Source organism: Paramormyrops kingsleyae, chromosome 2, assembly GCF_048594095.1.
Source record: "Paramormyrops kingsleyae isolate MSU_618 chromosome 2, PKINGS_0.4, whole genome shotgun sequence".
In the NCBI taxonomy this organism is placed as follows: domain Eukaryota; kingdom Metazoa; phylum Chordata; class Actinopteri; order Osteoglossiformes; family Mormyridae; genus Paramormyrops; species Paramormyrops kingsleyae.
In genome coordinates, this window is record NC_132798.1 from 44,047,800 (window position 1) to 44,072,097 (window position 24,298).

The window sequence follows — 24,298 nt, forward strand, 5'->3', positions numbered from 1 at the left end:
ATGCGGGCTTTGACACAATTTAATGTTATGAAAATGCGCTATACAAATGAACAGTATATTTTCATGAGAGGTCGATTTGGCTACATACAGTATGTATATGCTCTCCTCTCAATAAATAGAACATTTTAAATCATAATGAAGTTCACAAACAAACATTCCCATAGTACGATTTGCCTTTAAACCCAAACAACTTCAAAAACATGAAACATTCACAGTCAATTTGACGTGGTTTTACTTTATAACACATAAAACACAAACCAAAATACAACCGAATTCGCCCTTCTCATGTAATACAAACTGTCATGTCACAAATAAATAGGTCAAACAAGAAGTAATGTACAGTACAATTAGTAGTCCCATACTACTGCCATTTACACAAACTTTATACAAAAAACTTCAAAACTTCACGCTCACAGCAACAGTAATGTACAGTACAAGTAGCCCTATACACCTGCTATTTACACAAACTTTATACAAAAAACTTCAAAACGTCACGCTCACAGCAACAGTAATGTACAGTACAAGTAGTCATATACTACTGCTATTTACACAAACTTTATACAAAAAACCTCAAAACTTCACGCTCAGACTGTCAGAGCAACACAACAAACATATTAAACTAAAAACAGAACACGCTAATACAAAACAAACTACTCCGGCGAGTCATCACATCTCTAGCTAGACGAAGGGACTGCGCTATCTGCAATGTCTACAATAGAAGAAACGTTGCATTCGTCGTCAAAAGAGAACTGAAGGCATTCCTCAAAAAGAAGATGCTCTTCAATAGCTTCCTCTTTGTCCATTAATGATGTTATATTCCGTCGTTTTAAATAGTCCACCAGAGTACAGTGTCCGACAGTCAATGTATAATCTGCGCCGTCATCATTTTTCACTTTTAAAGTTCCGCGTAATACTTTTGAAAATGCCCCCGATTTCTGCAGCATCCTGCAGCTCTGGCATCGTGCAAACCTGCTCTGGCTGTCCCAAGTATCCTGCCGGCTTCCACACAGGGCACACTTCAGGCTTGCCTTAATCTCAGCTCCACATATGGAAGCCTTCACCGTCACAACCGATTCCTCTTCTTGTACAGCGTCCGCGTCTCCCACATCCAAATCGCAGATCTTCTCAATCATGCTCTCTACGGTTGTTGTTAGTTCCACTTTCCCTTCAAAAACTCTAGTCGAAAGCTCCGTAAAGACGTAAGATGAGTCAACCTCCACGTCATGGATCAGTCTCTCCCAAACGCAAAGACTCATCTGGGCAGTTCCATCAAAGACTGTGAATCTCTTCACCTCTTTGTCGCTGCCTCTAATGCTTACAGTTTTCTGCAATGACGCTGCCACGACCTTGGCTTTCACCAAAGGCACCTATAGGAATGAACACCAGTCATTACTTTTCTAAACTTCTCATCCAGAAATAGCGAAATTTTACAAAAGGTGTACATTGTCATTGCAAACTTATTCTTAAACGCACCTTCTTGCCTGCCGGCAGAGCTGTGACATCAACCAGTGTCTGCCTAACGGGTGCTGCAGGTTTCCGAAAAGGAAACGTCACCTTCGTTACAGACAGCTCGGTCAACTGGTTCCCCATCACGTCGAAGTCAGACGTGCCTTTAAAACCTACCAAAAAAAAAAAAAAACCAACAGACATTAATACATACTCAGTAACAACCATGTCCTGGAAAACTGTGCTCTGTAAAGCAATACTTACTCAAAGCCTTTCTGACATGTGTCAGGCGTATTGCCGTGCCATTATCTGAAGCTTGGCTGAACAGCGCACGCTTTCTCGGACTGAAGATGGTCACATCGTGAAATTCTTCACGTCCAGTCTGTAGTACAGCATTAAAAAAACCTCTGTTTTTAGTGGTGAATTTTAATGCTGAGATAGAGTGGATATAGCCACTGACTACGTCTGTGTCCATCCTCATTTTCTTCGCTGGAGTCTCCATGTCGAAAAAGCAATTAGAAAAACATGCAAAACACCCCAATATATATACTGCTGGGACATGCCATTAACCTCCCCTTATTACACGACTCTCTGGAATGCTTGATTCTGATTGGTCAGGTGAGACATTTGCAGGTTTGTTCTTTTCAAATAATAACCGCTCTTTTCAAATAATAACCGCTCCAAAGTAATAACGCATAGCCGCTACTACTTGTATGTTTAAAATGTTAGTCACGTCGTACTATATCGTTTCGCCGAAAGATAAAAATGTTAATTTAAAACAAATATGCCAAGAAAATGTTTCAAATTCATATTCATATATTGTCTCGTGTAGAGTTAATGTTGTCTACACTGACTATAATTTATGTTTTTGTATTTGGGTACATATGTTTGTTCCTTATTTTATTTTTCCTTATTTATATAATTCTCTATGTCCGACATGGGGACTGCACCTAATTTAGTTGTACTTGTTACAATGACAATAAAGTTATTCTGATATTCATGTCCAGTTTTTTTCCTTATGTGGCAAGTAGCCATGTAATAAACTGGATAATGTACAGGCAGCCGGTAATTATCGCGAAATAAGCCCCGACAGTGTGATACAAGAAGCGGAGAGTCTTGTATCACACTGAAGGGGCTTATTTCGCGATAATTACTGGCTGCCTGTACATTATCCCTTACTTACACGGCTACTTGCCACATAAGGAAAAAAACTGGACATGAATATGAATTTGAAACATTGGCGTCGGGTCCTGATCACACGGTCGGGGCTTATTTCGCGATAACTACCGGCTGCCTGTACATTATCCCGCTTATTACACGACTCTCTGGAATGCTTGATTCTGATTGGTCAGTTGAGACATTTGCAGGTTCGTTCTTTTCAAATAATAACCGCTCTTTTCAAATAATAACCGCTCCAAAGTAATAACCCCTAGCCGCTACTACTTGTATGTTTAAAATGTTAGTCACGTTGTACTAATTATCGCGAAATAAGCCCCTTCAGTGTGATACAAGAAGCGGAGGGTCTTGTATCACACTGAAGGGGCTTATTTCGCGATAACTACCGGCTGCCTGTACATTATCCCTTACTTACACGGCTACTTGCCACATAAGGAAAAAAACTGGACATGAATATGAATTTGAAACATTGGCGTCGGGTCCTGATCACACTGTCGGGGCTTATTTCGCGATAACTACCGGCTGCCTGTACATTATCCAGTTTATTACACGGCTACTTGCCACATAAGGAAAAAAACTGGACATGAATATCAGAATAACTTTATTGTCATTGTGACAAGTACAATGAAATTAGGTGCAGTCCCCATGTCGGACATAGAAAATTATATAAATAAGGAAAAATAAAATAAGGAACAAACATATGTACCCAAATACAAAAACATAAATTATAGTCAGTGTAGACAACATTAACTCTACACGAGACAATATATGAATATGAATTTGAAACATTTTCTTGGCATATTTGTTTTAAATTAACATTTTTATCTTTCCGCGAAACGATATAGTACGACGTGACTAACATTTTAAACATACAAGTAGTAGCGGCTATGCATTATTACTTTGGAGCGGTTATTATTTGAAAAGAGCGGTTATTATTTGAAAAGAACGAACCTGCAAATGTCTCAACTGACCAATCAGAATCAAGCATTCCAGAGAGTCGTGTAATAAGCGGGATAATGTACAGGCAGCCGGTAGTTATCGCGAAATAAGCCCCTTCAGTATGATACAAGACTCTCCGCTTCTTGTATCACACTGTCGGGGCTTATTTCGCGATAATTACCGGCTGCCTGTACATTATCCAGTTTATTACACGGCTACTTGCCACATAAGGAAAAAAACTGGACATGAATATCAGAATAACTTTATTGTCATTGTAACAAGTACAACTAAATTAGGTGCAGTCCCCATGTCGGACATAGAGAATTATATAAATAAGGAAAAATAAAATAAGGAACAAACATATGTACCCAAATACAAAAACATAAATTATAGTCAGTGTAGACAACATTAACTCTACACGAGACAATATATGAATATGAATTTGAAACATTTTCTTGGCATATTTGTTTTAAATTAACATTTTTATCTTTCGGCGAAACGATATAGTACGATGTGACTAACATTTTAAACATACAAGTAGTAGCGGCTATGCGTTATTACTTTGGAGCGGTTATTATTTGAAAAGAGCGGTTATTATTTGAAAAGAACAAACCTGCAAATGTCTCACCTGACCAATCAGAATCAAGCATTCCAGAGAGTCGTGTAATAAGGGGAGGTTAATGGCATGTCCCAGCAGTATATATATTGGGGTGTTTTGCATGTTTTTCTAATTGCTTTTTCGACATGGAGACTCCAGCGAAGAAAATGAGGATGGACACAGACGTAGTCAGTGGCTATATCCACTCTATCTCAGCATTAAAATTCACCACTAAAAACAGAGGTTTTTTTAATGCTGTACTACAGACTGGACGTGAAGAATTTCACGATGTGACCATCTTCAGTCCGAGAAAGCGTGCGCTGTTCAGCCAAGCTTCAGATAATGGCACGGCAATACGCCTGACACATGTCAGAAAGGCTTTGAGTAAGTATTGCTTTACAGAGCACAGTTTTCCAGGACATGGTTGTTACTGAGTATGTATTAATGTCTGTTGGGTTTTTTTTTTTTGGTAGGTTTTAAAGGCACGTCTGACTTCGACGTGATGGGGAACCAGTTGACCGAGCTGTCTGTAACGAAGGTGACGTTTCCTTTTCGGAAACCTGCAGCACCCGTTAGGCAGACACTGGTTGATGTCACAGCTCTGCCGGCAGGCAAGAAGGTGCGTTTAAGAATAAGTTTGCAATGACAATGTACACCTTTTGTAAAATTTCGCTATTTCTGGATGAGAAGTTTAGAAAAGTAATGACTGGTGTTCATTCCTATAGGTGCCTTTGGTGAAAGCCAAGGTCGTGGCAGCGTCATTGCAGAAAACTGTAAGCATTAGAGGCAGCGACAAAGAGGTGAAGAGATTCACAGTCTTTGATGGAACTGCCCAGATGAGTCTTTGCGTTTGGGAGAGACTGATCCATGACGTGGAGGTTGACTCATCTTACGTCTTTACGGAGCTTTCGACTAGAGTTTTTGAAGGGAAAGTGGAACTAACAACAACCGTAGAGAGCATGATTGAGAAGATCTGCGATTTGGATGTGGGAGACGCGGACGCTGTACAAGAAGAGGAATCGGTTGTGACGGTGAAGGCTTCCATATGTGGAGCTGAGATTAAGGCAAGCCTGAAGTGTGCCCTGTGTGGAAGCCGGCAGGATACTTGGGACAGCCAGAGCAGGTTTGCACGATGCCAGAGCTGCAGGATGCTGCAGAAATCGGGGGCATTTTCAAAAGTATTACGCGGAACTTTAAAAGTGAAAAATGATGACGGCGCAGATTATACATTGACTGTCGGACACTGTACTCTGGTGGACTATTTAAAACGACGGAATATAACATCATTAATGGACAAAGAGGAAGCTATTGAAGAGCATCTTCTTTTTGAGGAATGCCTTCAGTTCTCTTTTGACGACGAATGCAACGTTTCTTCTATTGTAGACATTGCAGATAGCGCAGTCCCTTCGTCTAGCTAGAGATGTGATGACTCGCCGGAGTAGTTTGTTTTGTATTAGCGTGATCTGTTTTTAGTTTAATATGTTTGTTGTGTTGCTCTGACAGTCTGAGCGTGAAGTTTTGATGTTTTTTGTATAAAGTTTGTGTAAATAGCAGTAGTATATGACTACTTGTACTGTACATTACTGTTGCTGTGAGCGTGACGTTTTGAAGTTTTTTGTATAAAGTTTGTGTAAATAGCAGGTGTATAGGGCTACTTGTACTGTACATTACTGTTGCTGTGAGCGTGAAGTTTTGAAGTTTTTTGTATAAAGTTTGTGTAAATGGCAGTAGTATGGGACTACTAATTGTACTGTACATTACTTCTTGTTTGACCTATTTGTTTGTGACATGACAGTTTGTATTACATGAGAAGGGCGAATTCGGTTGTATTTTGGTTTGTGTTTTATGTGTTATAAAGTAAAACCACGTCAAATTGACTGTGAATGTTTCATGTTTTTGAAGTTGTTTGGGTTTAAAGGCAAATCGTACTATGGGAATGTTTGTTTGTGAACTTCATTATGATTTAAAATGTTCTATTTATTGAGAGGAGAGCATATACATACTGTATGTAGCCAAATCGACCTCTCATGAAAATATACTGTTCATTTGTATAGCTCATTTTCATAACATTAAATTGTGTCAAAGCCCGCATTTTCTGAGCTAATGAACAGTGCAGGCGATTTGCTTAATTGTATTTTGTTAGACTACACTTATTACAAGCTTGCCAAATATGTTAGTTTCACAGTCTAATATATCAGAAAATGTTTGTAGTTTAGAATATGTAATTACAACATATTGACACACATTCGCCGACAGGGGGACGTGTTTTTACGGTTCTAATTGGCTGCCGTACTGTACGTGACCGCTTCCAGGTGTCCGCTATACAAGGCTTGTATTTTAGATTTTGCTGCTGGCGTTGCAAGAGGTAAGTGTATTTGTAATATTGTCTGACGGCAGATCTTTTTAACTGTAGTTTGTTTACGATTTGGTGTTTTCTGTTTTTAGATGGTTTAAGTTGTGCTAAGGTTTCTTTAGTATCATTCTCAGTTCAGTCTTGGTTTTACAAAAGCAATTAATAATCGCTGGGAAGCGTTTATTAAATACGCGTGTCTGTCGTACAAATCGATTGTAGGTTTGCGACCGAAACTAAACGCATAATGCAGTCCAGTTTTAATGTTTTAGATAGGCGTACCTCAGTTTTAAATAAATAAACTTTATTTTCGTTTACTAACATTTAGCCCGGACTGCCTACAATAAGACATGTTATCGGGTTAAGCAAAAACGAAGCATTCTGAAACAGCCAGGCGATGTTTGAAATCTTGATGTTTTGAATCCTTCTGTGTTATTAAAATTCGATTAGTAGTTATTGTTTACAACAAGGGATTTACCGCAAACGGCACGCAAATGATTGCTTTTTGGTCAGTGTCGGAGTTGTACTTTATTACTTTTTTAATTGGGTTATCATATGCTCTTTGTCAGCCGAAGGTGTTTTTAGTTGTATGTTAAAGGTTTGCTGCTATATGCTTTAAGAGCTAAGTCTGTGGAATTTATTAATTTAGACTAAACTAACTTCATAAAGGGATAAACTGGTTAAGCATTAATTGGGCATAGGCGAAGACGCCTTTCTCTTGTTTAAGCTCAGTAGACATTCGCCGACAGGGGGACGTGTTTTTACGGTTCTGATTGGCTGCCGTACGTGACCACATTCCCCCGCCATAGCAAGGCTTGTCTTTTTGATTTTGCTGGTCGCGTTGCAAGAGGTAAGAATATAGGCTATGTAATATTGTCTGACGACACATCTTTTTAATTGTAGTTTGTTGACGACTTGCTGTTTTCTGTTTTTAGATGGTTTAAGTTGTGCTAAGGTTTTTTTTAGTATCATTCTCAGTTCGGTCTTTGTTTTATAAAAGCAATTAATAATCGCTGGGAAGCATTTATTAAATACGCGTGTCTGTCGTACAAATCGATTGTAGGTTTGCGACCGAAACTAGACGCATAATGCAGTCCAGTTTTAACGTTTTAGTAGTTTTAGAGCGCCTGTTATTACTTAGGTATTATCTGCGGTTTAATTGACTATAGGCCTACTCGGTGAAGACTAAAAAGCGGGCAAACAGTGAAATATAGCCATGAATATAAATAGTTTTACGAACGGCTGCGGTCAGTTTCAGAAAGCAGCATTTCCTCTTTCGCTGGATTGCTTGTTGTTGGATTTTAGATAGGCGTACCTCAGTTTTAAATAAATAAACTTTATTTTCGTTTACTAACATTTAGCCCGGACTGCCTACAATAAGACATGTTATCGGGTTAAGCAAAAACGAAGCATTCTGAAACAGCCAGGCGATGTTTGAAATCCTTCTGTGTTATTAAAATTCGATTAGTAGTTATTGTTTACAACAAGGAATTTACCGCAAACGGCACGCAAATGATTGCTTTTTGGTCAGTGTCGGATTTGTACTTTATTACTTTTTTAATTGGGTTATCATATGCTCTTTGTCAGCCGAAGGTGTTTTTAGTTGTATGTTAAAGGTTTGCTGCTATATGCTTTAAGAGCTAAGTCTGTGGAATTTATTAATTTAGACTAAACTAACTTCATAAAGGGATAAGCTGGTTAAGCATTAATTCGGCATAGCGGCGAAGACGCCTTTCTGAGGCGGACATTTTGTTTAAGCTCAGTATAGACATTCGCCGACAGGGGGATGTGTTTTTAGGGTTCTGATTGGCTGCCGTACGTGACCGCTTCCCCCCGCCATAGCAAGGCTTGTCTTTTTGATTTTGCTGCTAGCGTTGCAAGAGGTAAGAATATATGTAATATTGTCTGACGACACATCTTTTTAATTGTTGTTTAAATTGTTGTTTGTTGACGATTTGCTGTTTTCTGTTTTTAGATGGTTTAAGATGTGCTAAGGTTTTTTTTTAGTATTCTCAGTTCGGTCTTGGTTTTATAAAAGCAATTAATAATCGCTGGGAAGCATTTATTAAATACGCGTGTCTGTCGTACAAATCGATTGTAGGTTTGCAACCGAAACTACTAACATTTAGCCCGGACTCCCTACAATAACACATGTTATCGAGTTAAGCAAAAACGAAGTATTCTGAAACAGCCTGGCGATGTTTGAAATCCTTCTGTGTTATTAAAATTCGATTAGTAGTTATTGTTTACAACAAGTGATTGTCAGCCGAAGGTGTTTTTAGTTGTATGTTAAAGGTTTGCTGCTATATGCTTTAAGAGTTAAGTCTGTGGAATATTAATTTAGATTAAACAACTAACTTTATAAAAGGATAAGCTGGTAAAGCATTAATTCGGCATAGCGGCGAAGACGCCTTTCTGTGGCGGACATTTTGTTTTCGCGGCAGACATTTTCTTTACGCTCAGTAGACATTCGCCGAAAGGGGGACTTGTTTTTACGGTTCTGATTGTCTGCCGTACGTGACCGCTTCCAGGTCTCCGCTATAGCAAGGCTTGTGTTTTAGATTTTGCTGCTCGCGTTGCAAGAGGTAAGAATATATGTAGTATTGTCTTTGTGCCATTGCACTACTAAGAATGGTACAGTGCAAAATCTGTCTGTACGTTTATGGGAAGTTTATCATGCAGCTGCATATACTAATGAAATGTATGTACAAATGCACCTGTCAATCATTAACTGATGCATGTTGTCTTTGTAGACTGAAGGGCTGTGATATCACAGGAATCAAAAGTAAATATTTTTAGGGTGATGTCTATCAGCAATCGTGTTTGAGGTTTTCTTAAGTTGAATAACATTGAAAGGTATATCAACTTTACATGGTGTTTTCAATGAAGGTGACTGTTGGCAAATGTTTATGAAATGAAACTTGTGTGTCACTTTTCTCTGCAGAGTTGTGCTGGACTGCCACCCTTGAGGAGAAAGTGATATACGGTATGCTTTGTGTACTTAGACAACATACACTGACATACACTGTGTGCAGAATTAGGCAAGTAATATTTCCGGAGATATTTCTTGCCAACAGTTGGGCAGAATTATACATTCTGAAGTTTTTCTTTTGCTCTAAGTAAATGTACTTAGAGAAAATGTTACATTATAGTTTCACAAAGGAAAATAAAAGAAAAGCACTTCTGTGGGCACAATTATCAAGCAATCAGAAACTAAGTGGATTTTTTTCACTTAACTATCAACAGAAATAATAATGAAATTGTCTGAAGTCTATATAAGGAACAACGAACGTCACCAAGTTTATTGTCCTGTATCGTCACCTTTATTCTGAATGACCATCATCAGCCTGTTTGCCATTGAACCACCGAAGTCTTTGTTTTGATCCTGTCTTATATTAGCCACGTCAGCTAGGACCGTGTCCCAGATGCTGATCTGAGAAGTGTCCTGCTTGCTTGGTAAATCTCATACTTCACTCGGGCTGTGTAGCTCTTAATGGGCGTTGAGTCAGGCGATGATGACAGCCTGGTCATAAGTCAGTGACCTTTTTTGTCTAATCTATGGAATACTTTGATGCATGGGAAGGGGCACTGTCTTGCATGCATATCAAGGAGACAGGCACTGTTGTGCATGAATATCATAGGAAGGGGCAGTGTTCTGCATGCATGTCATAACATTTTTGAAAGCTGCTGAAATTTCCTCTAGAAATTGGCAGTAGTTAATTTTATACCACCTGGAAGTCTGAAAGAGCCAACAAGTTCATCACTGATAACTGCAGCCCACACCATCACTTCTCCACTGCCCTGTGGGTGCTCGAAGAAGATGACCATCCATGGACCTATCCATCTGCTACAAGAGTCACTCTCACCTCATCTGATTTTTTTCACAAAACCTTTATAAAATCATTCTTGACATGTCTGTGTGCATTCTTGACTTTTTAGCTTGCATACCTTTATTGCGTAGAGCTTATATTACAGCAATTCTGATCCTAGTGATTTCATGTAACACACTACAAAGTGCTTCCAGAGCGTTCAGATTGCAGTTGTTAAAAGTGGTGGCATTTGATTCTAAAGTCTTCTTTTTAATTGAACACATAACTTTGGCAGTTATTTTGTTGCCTCGCTATATGCTGCTTCCATCCTCTTTGTGTGTTGCCCACAAAACAATCAATTGTACAATAATTATGTTTTGAATGTTTAGCAGGTTTGGTTATTTCGACTGGCACTTTAATATTTTGATTTTCTTCTGTCTGCAAGGTGCTTTTCTGGCCCATTTCAGTAATCATAAACATGCTTCATTCTGCATAGGAAAGTATGTTTTCCTGTTATCAAAACAAAGTACTCAGATCAAAAACCAAACATTTTGCCATTTTTAAACATTCTGTTTTAGGTTCATCTGGACTGAAAACATTGGTCGACAAGATACAAATAAAGTACATGCCTAATTCTGCACACAGTGTACATATCACAAACGTGGGTCAGTTAGTGTTGAGGTGAAACTTTTGTGTGTAATGCAGATGTGACAGGTAAGTGTTTTGTCTGATTAAAAAAAAAACATAAGTCATGAGGCATATTTATTTTAGGATAATGAGTGTAATGGTTAAAATTCAGTTTGTAGGTTGTGTAACTTCCAGACAGTTGCTGAGTCAGCTGCATCACTGACTTACTGTAAGTGGTGAGAAAGCTGTTAGTGGAACTGCTCCTGATTGATGTGCACTATGTATACACATTTGATGGCTTTGTGACAACATCAGTGCAAAGTACAGTTGCAAGCAGGTGTGCTTCTCCCCCCCCCCCCCCGTTCATCTGCAGATGCCTCGCACAAAGGCTTCCCGGCGTTCCGCAGCAGCGAAGAAGAGGCTGTTGGACCGGCAGCGAGCTCCTGATAGTTTTGATGTGGCTATGACTGATGACGGGGTTAACCCGTTTCCCCCCTCTCGGAATACCAAAACGGCGATGACTGTGACTAATCGGACGAGCCACAACCAACGGACTGACCCCGCTGCTGCTGCCGTCCATGTCGTGGCTATGACTGATGACGGGGTTAACCCGTTTCCCCCCTCTCGGAATACCAAAACGGCGATGACTGTGACTTTCCTGACGAGCCACGACCAACAACCTGAGCAGGCCGCACAGCAGCGGCCTGTGTCCGTCATGGCTATGACTGATGACGGGGTTAACCCGTTCCCCCCCTCTCGGAATACCAAAACGGCGATGACTGTGACTTTTCCGACGAGCCATGACCACCGGGTTCCCGCCCTGGGTGCCATTTGTAGGACCGTCGACGAGTTCTGTATGCCTTTTCTTGATAAAGATAAGGCAAGGACGGACGAGGTACTGCAGCCCCCTCATAAAAGAAAGGCTGCAAAGTGGACTGACCCCAAAAGTGAACCAGAATGTGAACCAGCATGCGAACTTGAAACAAAACTTGAAACAAAACTTGAAACAGAACTTGAAACAGAACTTGAAAGTGAACTTGAACTGAGAAATACCCTGGCAGTGCCAAACTATTACCCAACCGTGGATCAACAACAGCATGTGAACCCTGTAACTATCTGTGTATCTCCTCATTTTCCTCAGGCACGTGCAGTGAGAGGCTCATTCCATCAAGGACACCCACGATTTGGAGTCAACAGTAACAAGCAATGTGTTGCTAATAGTTTGATTGCTATAGTAACGTGTAAGGTAAAGAATGTTTTAACCTGGTCAGTCACAGACATTGATCAAGTGCTGCTGAAAGGAGATGACCTCTACACTACCATCAGAGATGCTAGGAGAATTGGAGATGCTTCTGGGTATCTGTTAGTTAGAGATCTACCAACAGAGTACACATTGAATGGTGATAAATATGAAATAAACTACCATGATGACATGTTTGTTGGCTTGTTTGGTGTCAGTGAATATGGAGATATGGGTGACATTTTCATGTCAGCTGATGCAGCGGTAAGAAGAGTATTCTCACAGTATGATGCGTGTCTTTTTACTCTTAAAGTAAATACATGTGCCATCATTAAGCAAGGGTCATGGTATGTGGTGATCGACTCCCATTCCCGACGAGGAGATGGAGCAAGCGACGCATCAGGCAGAAGTATATTGGTGTGCCACTCTACCATAGATTCTTTGCTAGACCATGTGGATACCCTAGGACTATCTTTAGATGCAACAGGGGAACAGTTTGAGATTACAGCTGTGAGTGTGACTAGTCGAAGCATCCTGCACCAGCATCCAGATGGCAACTGCCCAGCCACCAGCGTCAACCAGCTTACCAGCATGTCAGGCCATCCAGACGGTAAGTCCTCAGTCACCAGTGTCAACCAGCGTACCAACATATCAGACCATCCAGACGACAACTCCTCAGTGACCAGAGTCCAGCAGTTTGCCAGAATGTCAGACAGCCAATATGGTGTGGTAAGGCCAAATGTGACACATGGTACAGACCCTGAGGTTGATGTCCGTGTGAACAATGAAGGTGATGTAGTTTTTATCAGTGAGCTACGCAGTGAGCAGTTTCTGTTCAGTCCTTTGACAATCCAGCAGCAAAGAAGGCTTTCCTGTAAGCTTGGTGTGGTGTACATTGATCATGGCCATGTAAACATGGATGCAGAGTTTCCAATGGGTGATCCTTGCAGAATGGTGCCAATCACTGGTGATGGCAACTGCTTTTTCAGATCTCTGGCTTTTGCTATTACTGGAAATGAGAAAGAACACAGGAAAATTAGGTGTGCTATTGTTGCTCACATACTAAGAAATGAATCCAGGTATGTTGCTTGTCTTAGAGATGGTCACTCTTCTGTCACTGAGTATGTCACTGCATCACGGATGAAATATGTTGGTACTTGGGCATCTGAGGTAGAGATTCAAGCTGCCGCTGATCTGCTTGGTGTGGATATTTTCACATACTCTGACAACAAATGGTTGAAGTACTCCACATGTATTGGTTCTGATCAGAGAGGTATATACCTGAAACATTGTAATGAGTCACATTATGAGGTTGTAATTTGTGTGAAAGGGCATGACACTGAGGGTTGTGCAACACAATGCTCTGAAATCGATAACACACCATCTGAAATGGCATCAAGTCGACGAAAACTTGAACGAGAAAAAAGACGGTATGAAGTAAGTATGGTGTACAAGGAGGAACAACTTGAGAGAAGCATAAAGCGCTACCGTGAGGATGAAGTGTACAGAGAACATGTTAAACAGTCAAGTATAAGTAAGTATGCAACAGATATGGGGCACCGCAAATATGTACAGCAGTCAAGTGTGAGCAAATATGCAACAGATGATAGACACCAGCAACGTGTAAAGCAGTTGAGTGTGAGCAAGTATGCGACAGACGTTGAACACCAGCAACGTGTGAAGCAGTCGAGTGTTAGGAAATATGCCACAAATGTTGAACACCAGCAATGTGTGAAGCAGTCAAGTGTTAGGAAATATGCCACAAATGTTGAACACCAGCAACGTGTGAAGCAGTCAAGTGTAAGTAAATATGCCACAGACATTGAACACCAGCAACGTGCGAAGCAGTCAAGTGTAAGTAAATATGCCACAGACATTGAACACCAGCAACGTGCGAAGCAGTCAAGTGTAAGTAAATATGCCACAGACATTGAACACCAGCAACGTGCGAAGCAGTTAAGTGTTGATAAATACAAAACAAACAGCGATTTTGCTACTGCAGTAAAAAAGAGAAATGTTGAGAAACGAACTAAGCAGAAGGATAAAAGAACAGATATTGCGTATGTGATCGAACAATTTGGAGAGAAAATAAATACAGGCCCTGTATACATTTGCTCAGTTTGTCATCGAATGTTGTTTAAATACCAAGTTGTGATATGCAGAAAAGATGAATACCTAAAAAAATCACAAGGAGTTGCATTACTGGCAATGCAGTGCATAACTGACACATACTTACACAAATGTATAGATACTTGTTCTGATGATTGTAGCAGTCTGTTGGGCCCTACAGGTTCATTATGGATTTGTCACACATGTCATAGAAAGATTCTTGATGGGAAAATGCCAGCAGAGAGCGTTGGAAACTGTCTAGCTCTAGACCCAGTTCCTCCTGAGTTGCAGTGTCTAAATACTCTGGAACAACATCTGATTGGTATTCATATTCCTTTTATGAGAATTGTGTCTTTGCCAAAAGGTGGACAAAATGGTGTTCATGGTCCTGTGACTTGTGTCCCGTCAAGCATTTCGAATGTAGCTGAATCTTTACCAAGAGTGAATAATGATGACCTTATGATCCGTGTGAAGTTGAAGCGGAAGTTAACTTACAAAGGGCATTACAAATATGAATTTGTGCATCCAGAAAAAATAAAGAAGGCTTTGGTGTATCTTACAGAGAATAACAAATTTTATAGCAATGTGCAGTTCAATGATGACTGGATTAATCCCCTGCAGAAAACTGAAGTGCCTGGTGATGTAAGTGACATACATGCAGATGAAGAGCATAATGAAAATAACATGGAGGATGAGGAGATGGATGAAACTCTGCATGATAGACAACAACATGGCATGCACATGGATACGTGTCTTCAACCTGTCGACATAGCACAAGAGGTGTTGGATCAACACTTTGATGGAATCATGTCTATGGCACCTGCAGAAGGAAACAACCCAGTGAGGCTTCTAACTGATGAGTCAAATGAAGCTAAATGTTTTCCAGTCCTTTTCCCAAAAGGAACAGGCACTTTTCATGACAGAAGGAAGGGAAAACTGACACTGTGTAGGTATTTAAATACAAGAATTCTTAATGCAGATGGACGTTTTGGGAAAAACTTGGACTATATATTTTATGGGCAGTATTTGTCTGAGCTTCAGCAGGTTGTGTCAAATGTGTCAATTGCTGTGAGAAAGGGCTATGATGCACGGGATAAGTGTCCTGTCACATCAGAAACTTTGACAAATAAGGAGTCTCTACAAAAGATGTTCAATTTTGATGAAGGTTATAAATTTCTAAGACCAATCAGAGGCACCCCTGTTTTTTGGCAAAGTGTTCAGAAAGATCTGTTTGCAATGGTAAGACAGCTTGGTATTCCCACATGGTTTTGCTCATTTTCTTCTGCTGATTTACGCTGGAGAGAACTTATGACAGCAATCTTCAAACAAGATGGCATAGATGCATCAAGTGCTGAGCTTGACTGGTCAGAAAGGTGTGCACTGTTGAAAAACAATCCTGTGACAGCTGCCAGAATGTTTGATTATCGATTCCACTGCTTCCTAAAAGATGTCATCATGTCAGAAGCACAACCCATTGGCAAAATAGTTGATTATTTCTACAGAGTAGAATTTCAGCAACGAGGATCACCTCACACTCACTGTTTGTTTTGGGTGGAAGATGCGCCTAAGGTTGGCAAAGATGATGAAGATGAGGTATCAGCTTTCATTGATCAATATGTGACATGTGAAATGCCAGAGGGTGACGATGAAATGCATGAAATTGTATGTAGTGTACAGCAACATAGTAAGAGGCACTCAAAAACATGCAAGAAAAAAGGGAAAACTTGTAGATTCAATTTCCCACGTCCTCCAAGCAACAGAACATTTGTGTCATCATGCAAAGTTGGAGATGGTGAGACAGACGGACAGCCCCTGAAAAAAGAAGTAGCAGACGCTATCATGAAAAAAGTGAAGGATGCTGTACTAAACCCTGAGGCCAACTATGACTCTGTTGATTCCTTATTTAGTACAATTGGTATCAGTCAGGACATATTTCAGGCTGCGTACTCAAGAATCACAAAGAAAACTACCATTGTTCTTAAGAGGAGACCATGTGAAGTGTGGGTCAACCAATATAACAGAGACCTTTTACGCTGTTGGAATGCAAACATGGACATTCAGTTTGTGGTTGATGCATATTCATGTATTGTGTACATCATTTCCTACATTTCCAAAGCTGAGAGAGAGATGGGACTGCTACTGGCAAATGCTCAGAAAGAGGCCTCCCAGCAAGGTAACCTTGATGCAAAAGAAGCTCTTCGCCAACTTGGCAGTGTTTTCCTGCACAATCGTGAAGTTTCGGCCCAGGAAAGTGTTTATCGTCTGACTAACATGAGGTTGAAAGAGGGATCACGAAAGGTGCAGTTTATCCCAACCGGAGAAAATGTGGTAAAAATGAGCCTTCCATTGAACATCATACGGAAGAAAGCTGAGTGTGAGAATGAGGATGAACAAGGTATTTGGATGAACAGTATCACTGATAGATATAAAGCCAGACCAGAAACAAAAGAGTTTGCAGTAATGTGCCTGGCGAGATTTGCATCTGAGTACAGAATACTATGTAAGTCTCAGAGCTCATGCCCTGGAAGTGTGCAGTTGGACAGAAAATTAGGATTTGTGAAGAAAAGGACACGCACAGAGGCAGCCGTTGTTCGGTATGCTCGCTTTTCACCCACAAAGGACCCAGAAAAATATTACCACAGCATTTTGCAACTTTTTCTGCCACATTATTTCGATGCACAATTAAAACCTTCTACTTTTGGCAGTTACCAGGAATTCTATGAGACTGGTTGTGTCAAGTTCTTTGATGATGAATTGCATTCAGTAAAACTGGTTGTGCAGTCAAACATGTCAAGTTTTGAAAAGGAATCACATGCAATTGACAAAGCTGAAGAAGACTTACAGCAGCATGGTGTAATGGAAGATGCCTGGGCAGAGATTTGTCCGGAAACTGAACGTGAACGGCTAGAGTGTCTTGCTAGCAAATCCAACACTACACCAGAAATGAGAGAACAACGTGATGAGATACCAGATTTGTTACCAAGGCCGAGGCGCTATATGTTGCATGACAATCCTTGTGGTATGTCCAGGCAGGAAGCACTGGCTTTGCTTCGCTCACTGAATAACAAGCAGTCTGAGACTTTTTACAAAATACGAAACTGGTGTTTACAGAAGGCACGTGGTGAAAACCCAGAACCATTTCATGTATTCATATCTGGACCTGGAGGTGTGGGCAAGTCAGTCTTGATCAAAGCAATACATTATGAGGCAGCTCGTATCTTGCGTCAGTTGTCACAAAATCCAGATGAGACACACGTGTTACTGACTGCTCCAACTGGGGTTAGTGCTTACAACATCAAAGCTGCAACAATACACGCCTGTTTCCATATTGCAACGGACGCAAAGCTGCCATATGAACCACTTGGAGATGAAAAAATAAATTCATTGAGAGCTGAACTGGGAAACCTGCAAATATTGATCATAGATGAAATTTCAATGGTTGATCACAAGCTGCTTGCATGTATTCATGGCAGATTAAGACAAATCAAACAAATTGGAGATTATTCTGCTTTTGGAAATGTCTCAATCATTGCTGTTGGAGATTTCTACCAGCTTTGTCCTGTGAAAGGGAAAGCTTTGTATACTGAGGGTAAAGCTGTTGATCTATGGCAGAATCATTTCGCTATGGTGGAGCTGACTGAAATTATGAGACAGAAAGACATGCAGTTTGCACAGTTGCTGAATCGGCTAAGGAAACGCAAAAGGGGTGATGCAATGCTGGAGGAAGACATTGCTATGCTGAAACTACGTGTGACAGGTGAAGGACAAGACAGTACTGGTCTTCATATTTATGCAACCAATGATGAAGTTGATCAACATAACTACCATATGCTGCGGAAGATCTGCTCAGACCATGTCATCATTCATGCTCAGGATTTTCAAAGGGTTGCTGCAACTGGCAGACTGGAAAAGAAACATGGACATCATGCTAATGTTCAGAAGACATGTCTCCCCGAATCACTACATGTAGGTGTCAATGCACGAGTAATACTTCTGAAAAATATTGACGTTTCAGACGGCTTGGTAAATGGTGCATTTGGTACAGTTAGTGACATCTGCTTTGATACTGATGAGGATTTTCCATCAGAGATATACATCACATTTGACAACGAAGCAGCTGGAAAGTCACTCAGGGGAAAGAAGCCATGCCTAAAAGCAGGGTTGGACAAAGCTACACAAATCAAAGCAGAGGAGGAGAGAGTGACAAACAGTGGTGGAACACGACGGCAGTTTCCATTGAAATTGGCTTGGGCTTGTACAGTACACAAGGTACAAGGTCTGACAGTAGATAAGGCTGTTGTATCACTAAAGAAGATATTTGCAGCTGGACAGGCATATGTAGCATTAAGCCGTGTCACTTCTCTGGAAGGCCTTATAATAGAAGACTTTAAGGAGACTGCTATATATGCAAAACAAGACATTGAGACTGCAATGCAAAGCATGCCTGCATTTATTGAGCCCGTCATGGAAGTGCCATCATTATGTAAGATTTTACTGCACAATGTTGAAGGACTTACATGTCACCTGGATGACCTAAAGCAAGACAGAAGGTATATGGAAGCTGATATCATCTGCTTGACAGAGACATGGTTAAATTCAAAGGAAGACACAGAAGGTGTACAGCTGCCTGGATTTTCATACCATGGGAAGCCCAGACATCAGGCATATGATGGTAGTGATGCTATCTCTGCTGAACTGAAGAAGCAACAACATGGTGGTGTGGGTTTGTATTATAAAGAACATACCAACTGTACTGTGACTGATGTGCAGTGTGTCAACATTGAGTGTGTGCAGTTCAGTGTGGGCCTACTAAGAACAACAGTCTTGGTACTATACAGACCACCCTTGTATAATCTAACAATCTTTCAGAAGAACCTGATGCAGTTGATCACTCAGTTGGACAGTGTGGAAGGTGGGAAAATCATCATGGGCGACTTCAATGAAAATCTTCTGGCAGTAAGTACAATTGCTAATTTCATGGAAGAACATGGGTATGCTCAACTTGTGAAAGAAGCAACCACTGGGAAAGGCACTTTGATTGATCATGTGTATGTGAAAGACATTGTGACTAACAGCATCTCTGTTTCAGTAATGCCGACGTATTTCAGCCATCATGAATGTGTAGTGCTACATTATCTGTAAGAAACTGTATAAAAAAACAAAAAAAAAATTTGTCATGCAGTAAATCATTTGGCAGTAAGTACAATTGCTAATTTTATGGAAGAACATGGGTATGCTCAACTTGTGAAAGAAGCAACCACTGGGAAAGGCACTTTGATTGATCATGTGTATGTGAAAGACATTGTGACTAACAGCATCTCTGTTTCAGTAATGCCGACGTATTTCAGCCATCATGAATGTATAGTGCTACATCATGTATAAGAAACTGTATAAAAAAATATGAAAAAATTTGTCATGCAGTAAATCATTTGACAGTAAGTACAATTGCTAATTTTATGGAAGAACATGGGTATGCTCAACTTGTCAAAGAAGCAACCACTGGGAAAGGCACTTTGATTGATCATGTGTATGCGAAAAATATTTTGACTAATAGAATTTTTATTTCAGCAATGTAGATGTATTTCAGCCATCATGAATGTGTAGTGCCACATTATCTGTAAGAAACTGTATAAAAGACATTATGAGTAAGAAACATAAATTTTTTGCTGCAGTGATAGTTTTCTGGGGTGCGTCAGCCTCGGGAGGCTGGCACTGCGACTGGGGCTATGGCTGTACTAGGGGGGATTGGCAGGGAGGCTTGGCCTGGTGCCAAGCTTTGGGGGTTAGGCCTGGGGCTGGCCGTCAGCTGCTACCACTGGGGTTGCCGGTAGGCTGTGGGGGGCTAGGACTAGGGCTGGCCTTCAGAAGGCTGCAACTAGGCCTCAGAGGTTGGCAGTGGAGCTGGTGTTCCAGGGCTTGGCATTTAGCCTGAGGCTGATGTTGGGCTTTGGGGGTTGGGGTCGACCTTGAGGGGGCTGCTGCTGGGCCTGGGGCTGGCACCATGCTTTTGGGGGCTGCGGCTGGGCTTCAGGAAGCTGGCACTGGGGCTGAGGCAGGGGGTACTAAAGCTGGACATGGCGGCCTGTTGCTGGGGATAAGTCTGAGGTGGGCTGCTTGGGTTACCACTAGGCATAGGACTAAGGTTACGGGAGGGTCACTAGGGCTAGGCATAAGGGGGCTAGGATGGGGCACATGGCACTGGGGGTTGGTGTGGGGGCTAGGGGAAGTTTAGGACAGAGCAAGCAATGTGGTCTTTGAAAAGGGAGGTAATGTGCTCTGTCAAGTACCTCACAACAGCAGTATGCCAAACTTGTTAATGTCATGAATTTTCCACAAAAAAATAAACAATTTTAGATGTCCTGTGATATAATTCAGTATTTATTAAATGCATTGTTGCCTATATAGAAATTTTGTGTTGTGGGCCAGTACAGTGCACTGAACCTCTTTACAAAGCACCACACACTTGGAAAATGTAAATGTATAGTTGCTTATGTAACGTAGAATATATAATTACAATGAATTAAATGTAAGGAGATGAAGAAGTACCATCAGATGTAGACACTACCAAACTAATGTCTTGTACCACAAAACGTGCTGAAAAGACACAGAATTTCACAAAGCAAGGCTTTGATTGAAAAGAATGGTGAGAGGGTGAAGAGGCACAGACATCTATGGGCAAAGGTAAGACCATATACTGACATGTCTCTGTATAGTGTCGTAGAGTGTACTTTCACACTGTAAAAGGAAATGGACATATGTACACTGACTGTATTATGGCATTATGTATATGATGTAATTTTTGGAGTAATGTGTATGTTTTGTGTGTTTCTTGAAACAGCTAAAATGAAGTAACACTAAACAGTCATACATGTGGATGACCTAAAATCTAAGTGGGAAAGCTGGGCAGTGTGTGTGAGACATTCATCTAGACACAGTGGATGTGCCATGACTGGGTGGGCAAAGCAAAGGTACGTGAGTGACAGTTTCTCACTTAACATGAGCATGCTAGTTAAGACATACCAGTTTGCAGTGTATGAGCTTATAAATTGGGTAACTAAGTATTGTCAGAAATCCCTACTACATTGTTATATTCCATGTTTTAACCTGCCTTCTCCTATGTATAACCTCAGGTTACTAAGGCACAACTGTCATGTGCTTCCCTGATGATCAAGCCAACACACATCTGTCTGTTGAAGCTCTGCTATACTGCATCCTCCGTCATACAGCTGTACATTGGGAGTGTGACACATCACACTGAATGCTGCATAGCCAGAGGAGCAGGCGCTGACCTTGTGAGTTTGCCTTTTTCAGACATTTCTTCCTCTTTGGTGTAGTTCTAGTTTTACTCTGTCAGTGTTTGTCTAACTTACATGCCAGTTCATGCTTTTAATCTTTTAATCTTTTCCAGCGCCTGCTGTTGATGACACTGACCCCATGCCCACCACATCAACTTTCGTTAACACATCACACTGCCTGGTACGTTGGAACAATGAGATGGGCTGGCCTGGTGAGTTTGCCTCTTTGATGGATTATTTTGTCTGTGAAGTAGTTTCACTTTACAACTGCAAGTGTCTGATTGGCTGACATGCAGCTTTCTGGTTTTACTCTCTTTTCCAGTGCCTTATCTTCATATCAGTGACACCGTACTCACCACATCAAGTTTCCCTGCGCCCATGTTGTCGACAACCAAAGCGTTCTCTAAAGGACTCAGAGACTGGACACAGACAGTATGAACTACACACAGATGCCTGAAGTGAAATGCACCAGAAATCATCTCCACACACTATAGTCTGACAGCAAAGGTACTTTGAGTGAAATGTGCTGCTGCTTGTGGATGTTTATTGCTATAATGTCTCACAATTTTTCTTGTAGTATTTATTGAGTTATTTTCACTTTTACTCTGCAATAACAAAACATTAATGATGTGTTGTGACAGTTCTGTAGTACATAATATGTCATGTAATTTACAGTCATGATGCCATGGTTAAATTGATGTCAAAATAACGATCCAGCTTTGTTTGTGATGCCTGTGTTGACTTACACCAAATTGTATATTCAAAAGAATATTGCCATGTAGGGAGTTGTGTAGTATATATATACAGTATGAGTGCTACTATCACACTTTGTGGTCTTTGTACACTGTGTATGTAAGAATGGCATACACATCATATGCGAAATATTATGTCAATTGTGCTGGCTCAACTATTGTGGCCTCAATGTACTTTTTCAGCCTCCTCAAACAATGACACAAACCTAAATGTTTGGTTAAGACAAATGTAGTCAATTGCAATTTTACAATGTGTATAATGTGTTTTATATTATGTCTCTAATGAATAATAATAAATATTATAATCATTAATACAGTCATCATTCTTAAGCATGTTAAATACACATGTAAATGTCAGAATAAATTTTAATTAGCGTATAGGTGAAACAGGCAGTGAAGAAAATACGCATACAAAAAGTGCAGTTGAACCCGGTTATGTTGCCGGCCTAGGTGGTTGCCAAAAAGCGTCGAGATAACCGATGATCGAGATAACAGAAAACCAATATGGGGGCAATATACCATGTTGACATATGCTTGAAATTTATTTATGTGCGTTAATAAATGAGAATGTACATGCACTGGTTTTTGGTGTTTTTTTACACAACAGCGTTGCCGCGATTTGTTTGCTGACGCGATCGGCATGTTATATAAATGTACATACATGTTGGCTAACAACAAAAGGCATATGTGCACCAACCAAAAGCAGACATTTACCAGTATATAATATAAACCACCGTCGATTCTCGATAGAAGCCTTTAATTATATCATCCAACATTGCAAACACAAAGATCGCTCACAAAATCACATAAAAACCTGTGGGGTGTAGTTCGTTGTCACAAAAAGCAAACCAGTGTCAAAATCAAATTCACAAGTAATTTCGCTCTGACAGCTCTGAAAAGTATCGTACACGCAATTAATATGGTTTCTTTACAAAGTCTAAAATGCTTTGTTGCTTTTTGCCTTTGACAGTCTACTTGAAAATAAATGCTTCGATATTACTTATGCTGTCTAAAACAGTTTCATCCCCTGCAAAAGAACCATACCGTCGATTTTTTGTAGCATTTTTATCACCTCACTGGCAGAGGGAATTTGTTCCAAATCTTCGTCCGCATCTTCTTCATCTTCGTTGTCATTGCCGCATGCGGATATGCTTGGCTTTGGTTTTGATGGGGATTTACCTAGATCGCGTTTAACCGCTGCGTTGTTCAGCAAATTACCATGCGAATGGGATTTGAGTACGCGCTGTTTAGCACGTGAGATACATTTTAAAAAGCCGGCGATTAGTCACAGGGATCGAGATAACCGATGTTAAGTGGCGATTTTGGCCCTCTTTCGGGCTCGAGATATTAGGGTTCAGCGACATAAAAGAATCGACATAACCGATGAGAAATGCTAATGCAAAGAGGGAATTTTGGTGATTGCACTTCAAAAACATCGACTTAATAGGGTTGGCGAGTTAGCCGAGGTCGAGATAAGTGGGTTCGACAGTATTACAATGCCCTGAGCAACATTTAAGAAAAAACACACTACACTATAATGACATTCTATAGTGACTGGCCATAATGTATAATATGAACCTGCTGTATGCATGCATTAATGAAATACAGGACGAACTACTGGCCAATCTATAAAAAAAATCCAAAAAAGTACAATATAAGTAGAGCACCATCTCCACCTACTGGCCAATTGAATACAAAAAAGCGAAAAATCTGCAATATACACTGCCTGGTTTATAAATAAAATCTGATAATTTTCTGAGTCAAATAGCAGAAAAATGAAAGGAGCTTAAAATATGGACTGAGGTGAAGGGAAAGTCAACAAGTCTTTGAAGGTATTATGAAGGATATTTCAGATGAATTAGCCAAGGTAGGTCTTAGACATATTAGGACAGCGGCTGTAGCACCCCCGTTTGACAGATTGCCACCAAACTTGGAAGGTCTGTCTGTAGTCCAGTGA

At 40.5% G+C, this 24,298-nt stretch overlaps 3 protein-coding genes and 1 long non-coding RNA gene across 4 annotated transcripts; 3 read left to right on the top strand and 1 right to left on the bottom strand.

The window, feature by feature from the left end:
* Positions 1–208: 208 nt before the first annotated feature.
* LOC140587671 (uncharacterized) lies at positions 209–2,492 on the bottom strand. The gene is made up of 3 exons (XM_072709211.1): positions 1,711–2,492; positions 1,474–1,619; positions 209–1,367 (listed from the first exon to the last, which is right to left on the bottom strand). Exons 1-3 carry the CDS (start codon positions 1,946–1,948, stop codon positions 675–677), a joined length of 1,077 nt encoding a protein of 358 aa, XP_072565312.1. The 5' UTR covers positions 1,949–2,492; the 3' UTR covers positions 209–674.
* A 1,232-nt stretch (positions 2,493–3,724) lies between these two features.
* LOC140587672 (uncharacterized) lies at positions 3,725–6,036 on the top strand. Its single transcript, XM_072709212.1, has 3 exons — positions 3,725–4,543; positions 4,633–4,778; positions 4,885–6,036. The coding sequence occupies exons 1-3, from the start codon at positions 4,306–4,308 to the stop codon at positions 5,575–5,577; spliced, it is 1,077 nt and encodes a 358-aa protein (XP_072565313.1). The 5' UTR covers positions 3,725–4,305; the 3' UTR covers positions 5,578–6,036.
* Positions 6,037–8,407: 2,371 nt separating this feature from the next.
* LOC140587760 (uncharacterized) lies at positions 8,408–14,688 on the top strand. Its single transcript, XM_072709287.1, has 4 exons — positions 8,408–9,094; positions 9,454–9,495; positions 11,319–13,985; positions 14,659–14,688. The coding sequence occupies exons 3-4, from the start codon at positions 11,319–11,321 to the stop codon at positions 14,686–14,688; spliced, it is 2,697 nt and encodes an 898-aa protein (XP_072565388.1). The 5' UTR covers positions 8,408–9,094; positions 9,454–9,495.
* Positions 14,689–20,473: 5,785 nt separating this feature from the next.
* LOC140587730 (uncharacterized) lies at positions 20,474–21,772 on the top strand. The gene is made up of 4 exons (XR_011989407.1): positions 20,474–20,975; positions 21,133–21,262; positions 21,425–21,586; positions 21,703–21,772. It is a non-coding gene; the product is annotated as an uncharacterized lncRNA (long non-coding RNA).
* The last annotated feature ends 2,526 nt before the right edge of the window (positions 21,773–24,298 follow it).

What these genes read in the sequence shown, in the direction of transcription:
- LOC140587671 (XM_072709211.1), bottom strand. Translation starts at nt 1,948, where the DNA reads ATGGAGACTCCAGCGAAGAAAATGAGGATGGACACAGACGTAGTCAGT. An exon ending in ACATGTCAGAAAGGCTTTGA is followed by an intron (nt 1,620 to 1,710) that starts GTAAGTATTGCT and finishes TTTTTTTGGTAG; the next exon opens with GTTTTAAAGGCACGTCTGAC. An exon ending in CTCTGCCGGCAGGCAAGAAG is followed by an intron (nt 1,368 to 1,473) that starts GTGCGTTTAAGA and finishes TCATTCCTATAG; the next exon opens with GTGCCTTTGGTGAAAGCCAA.
- LOC140587672 (XM_072709212.1), top strand. Translation starts at nt 4,306, where the DNA reads ATGGAGACTCCAGCGAAGAAAATGAGGATGGACACAGACGTAGTCAGT. An exon ending in ACATGTCAGAAAGGCTTTGA is followed by an intron (nt 4,544 to 4,632) that starts GTAAGTATTGCT and finishes TTTTTTTGGTAG; the next exon opens with GTTTTAAAGGCACGTCTGAC. An exon ending in CTCTGCCGGCAGGCAAGAAG is followed by an intron (nt 4,779 to 4,884) that starts GTGCGTTTAAGA and finishes TCATTCCTATAG; the next exon opens with GTGCCTTTGGTGAAAGCCAA.
- LOC140587760 (XM_072709287.1), top strand. Translation starts at nt 11,319, where the DNA reads ATGCCTCGCACAAAGGCTTCCCGGCGTTCCGCAGCAGCGAAGAAGAGG. An exon ending in AACGTGTGAAGCAGTCAAGT is followed by an intron (nt 13,986 to 14,658) that starts GTAAGTAAATAT and finishes CTTTGCCAAAAG; the next exon opens with GTGGACAAAATGGTGTTCAT.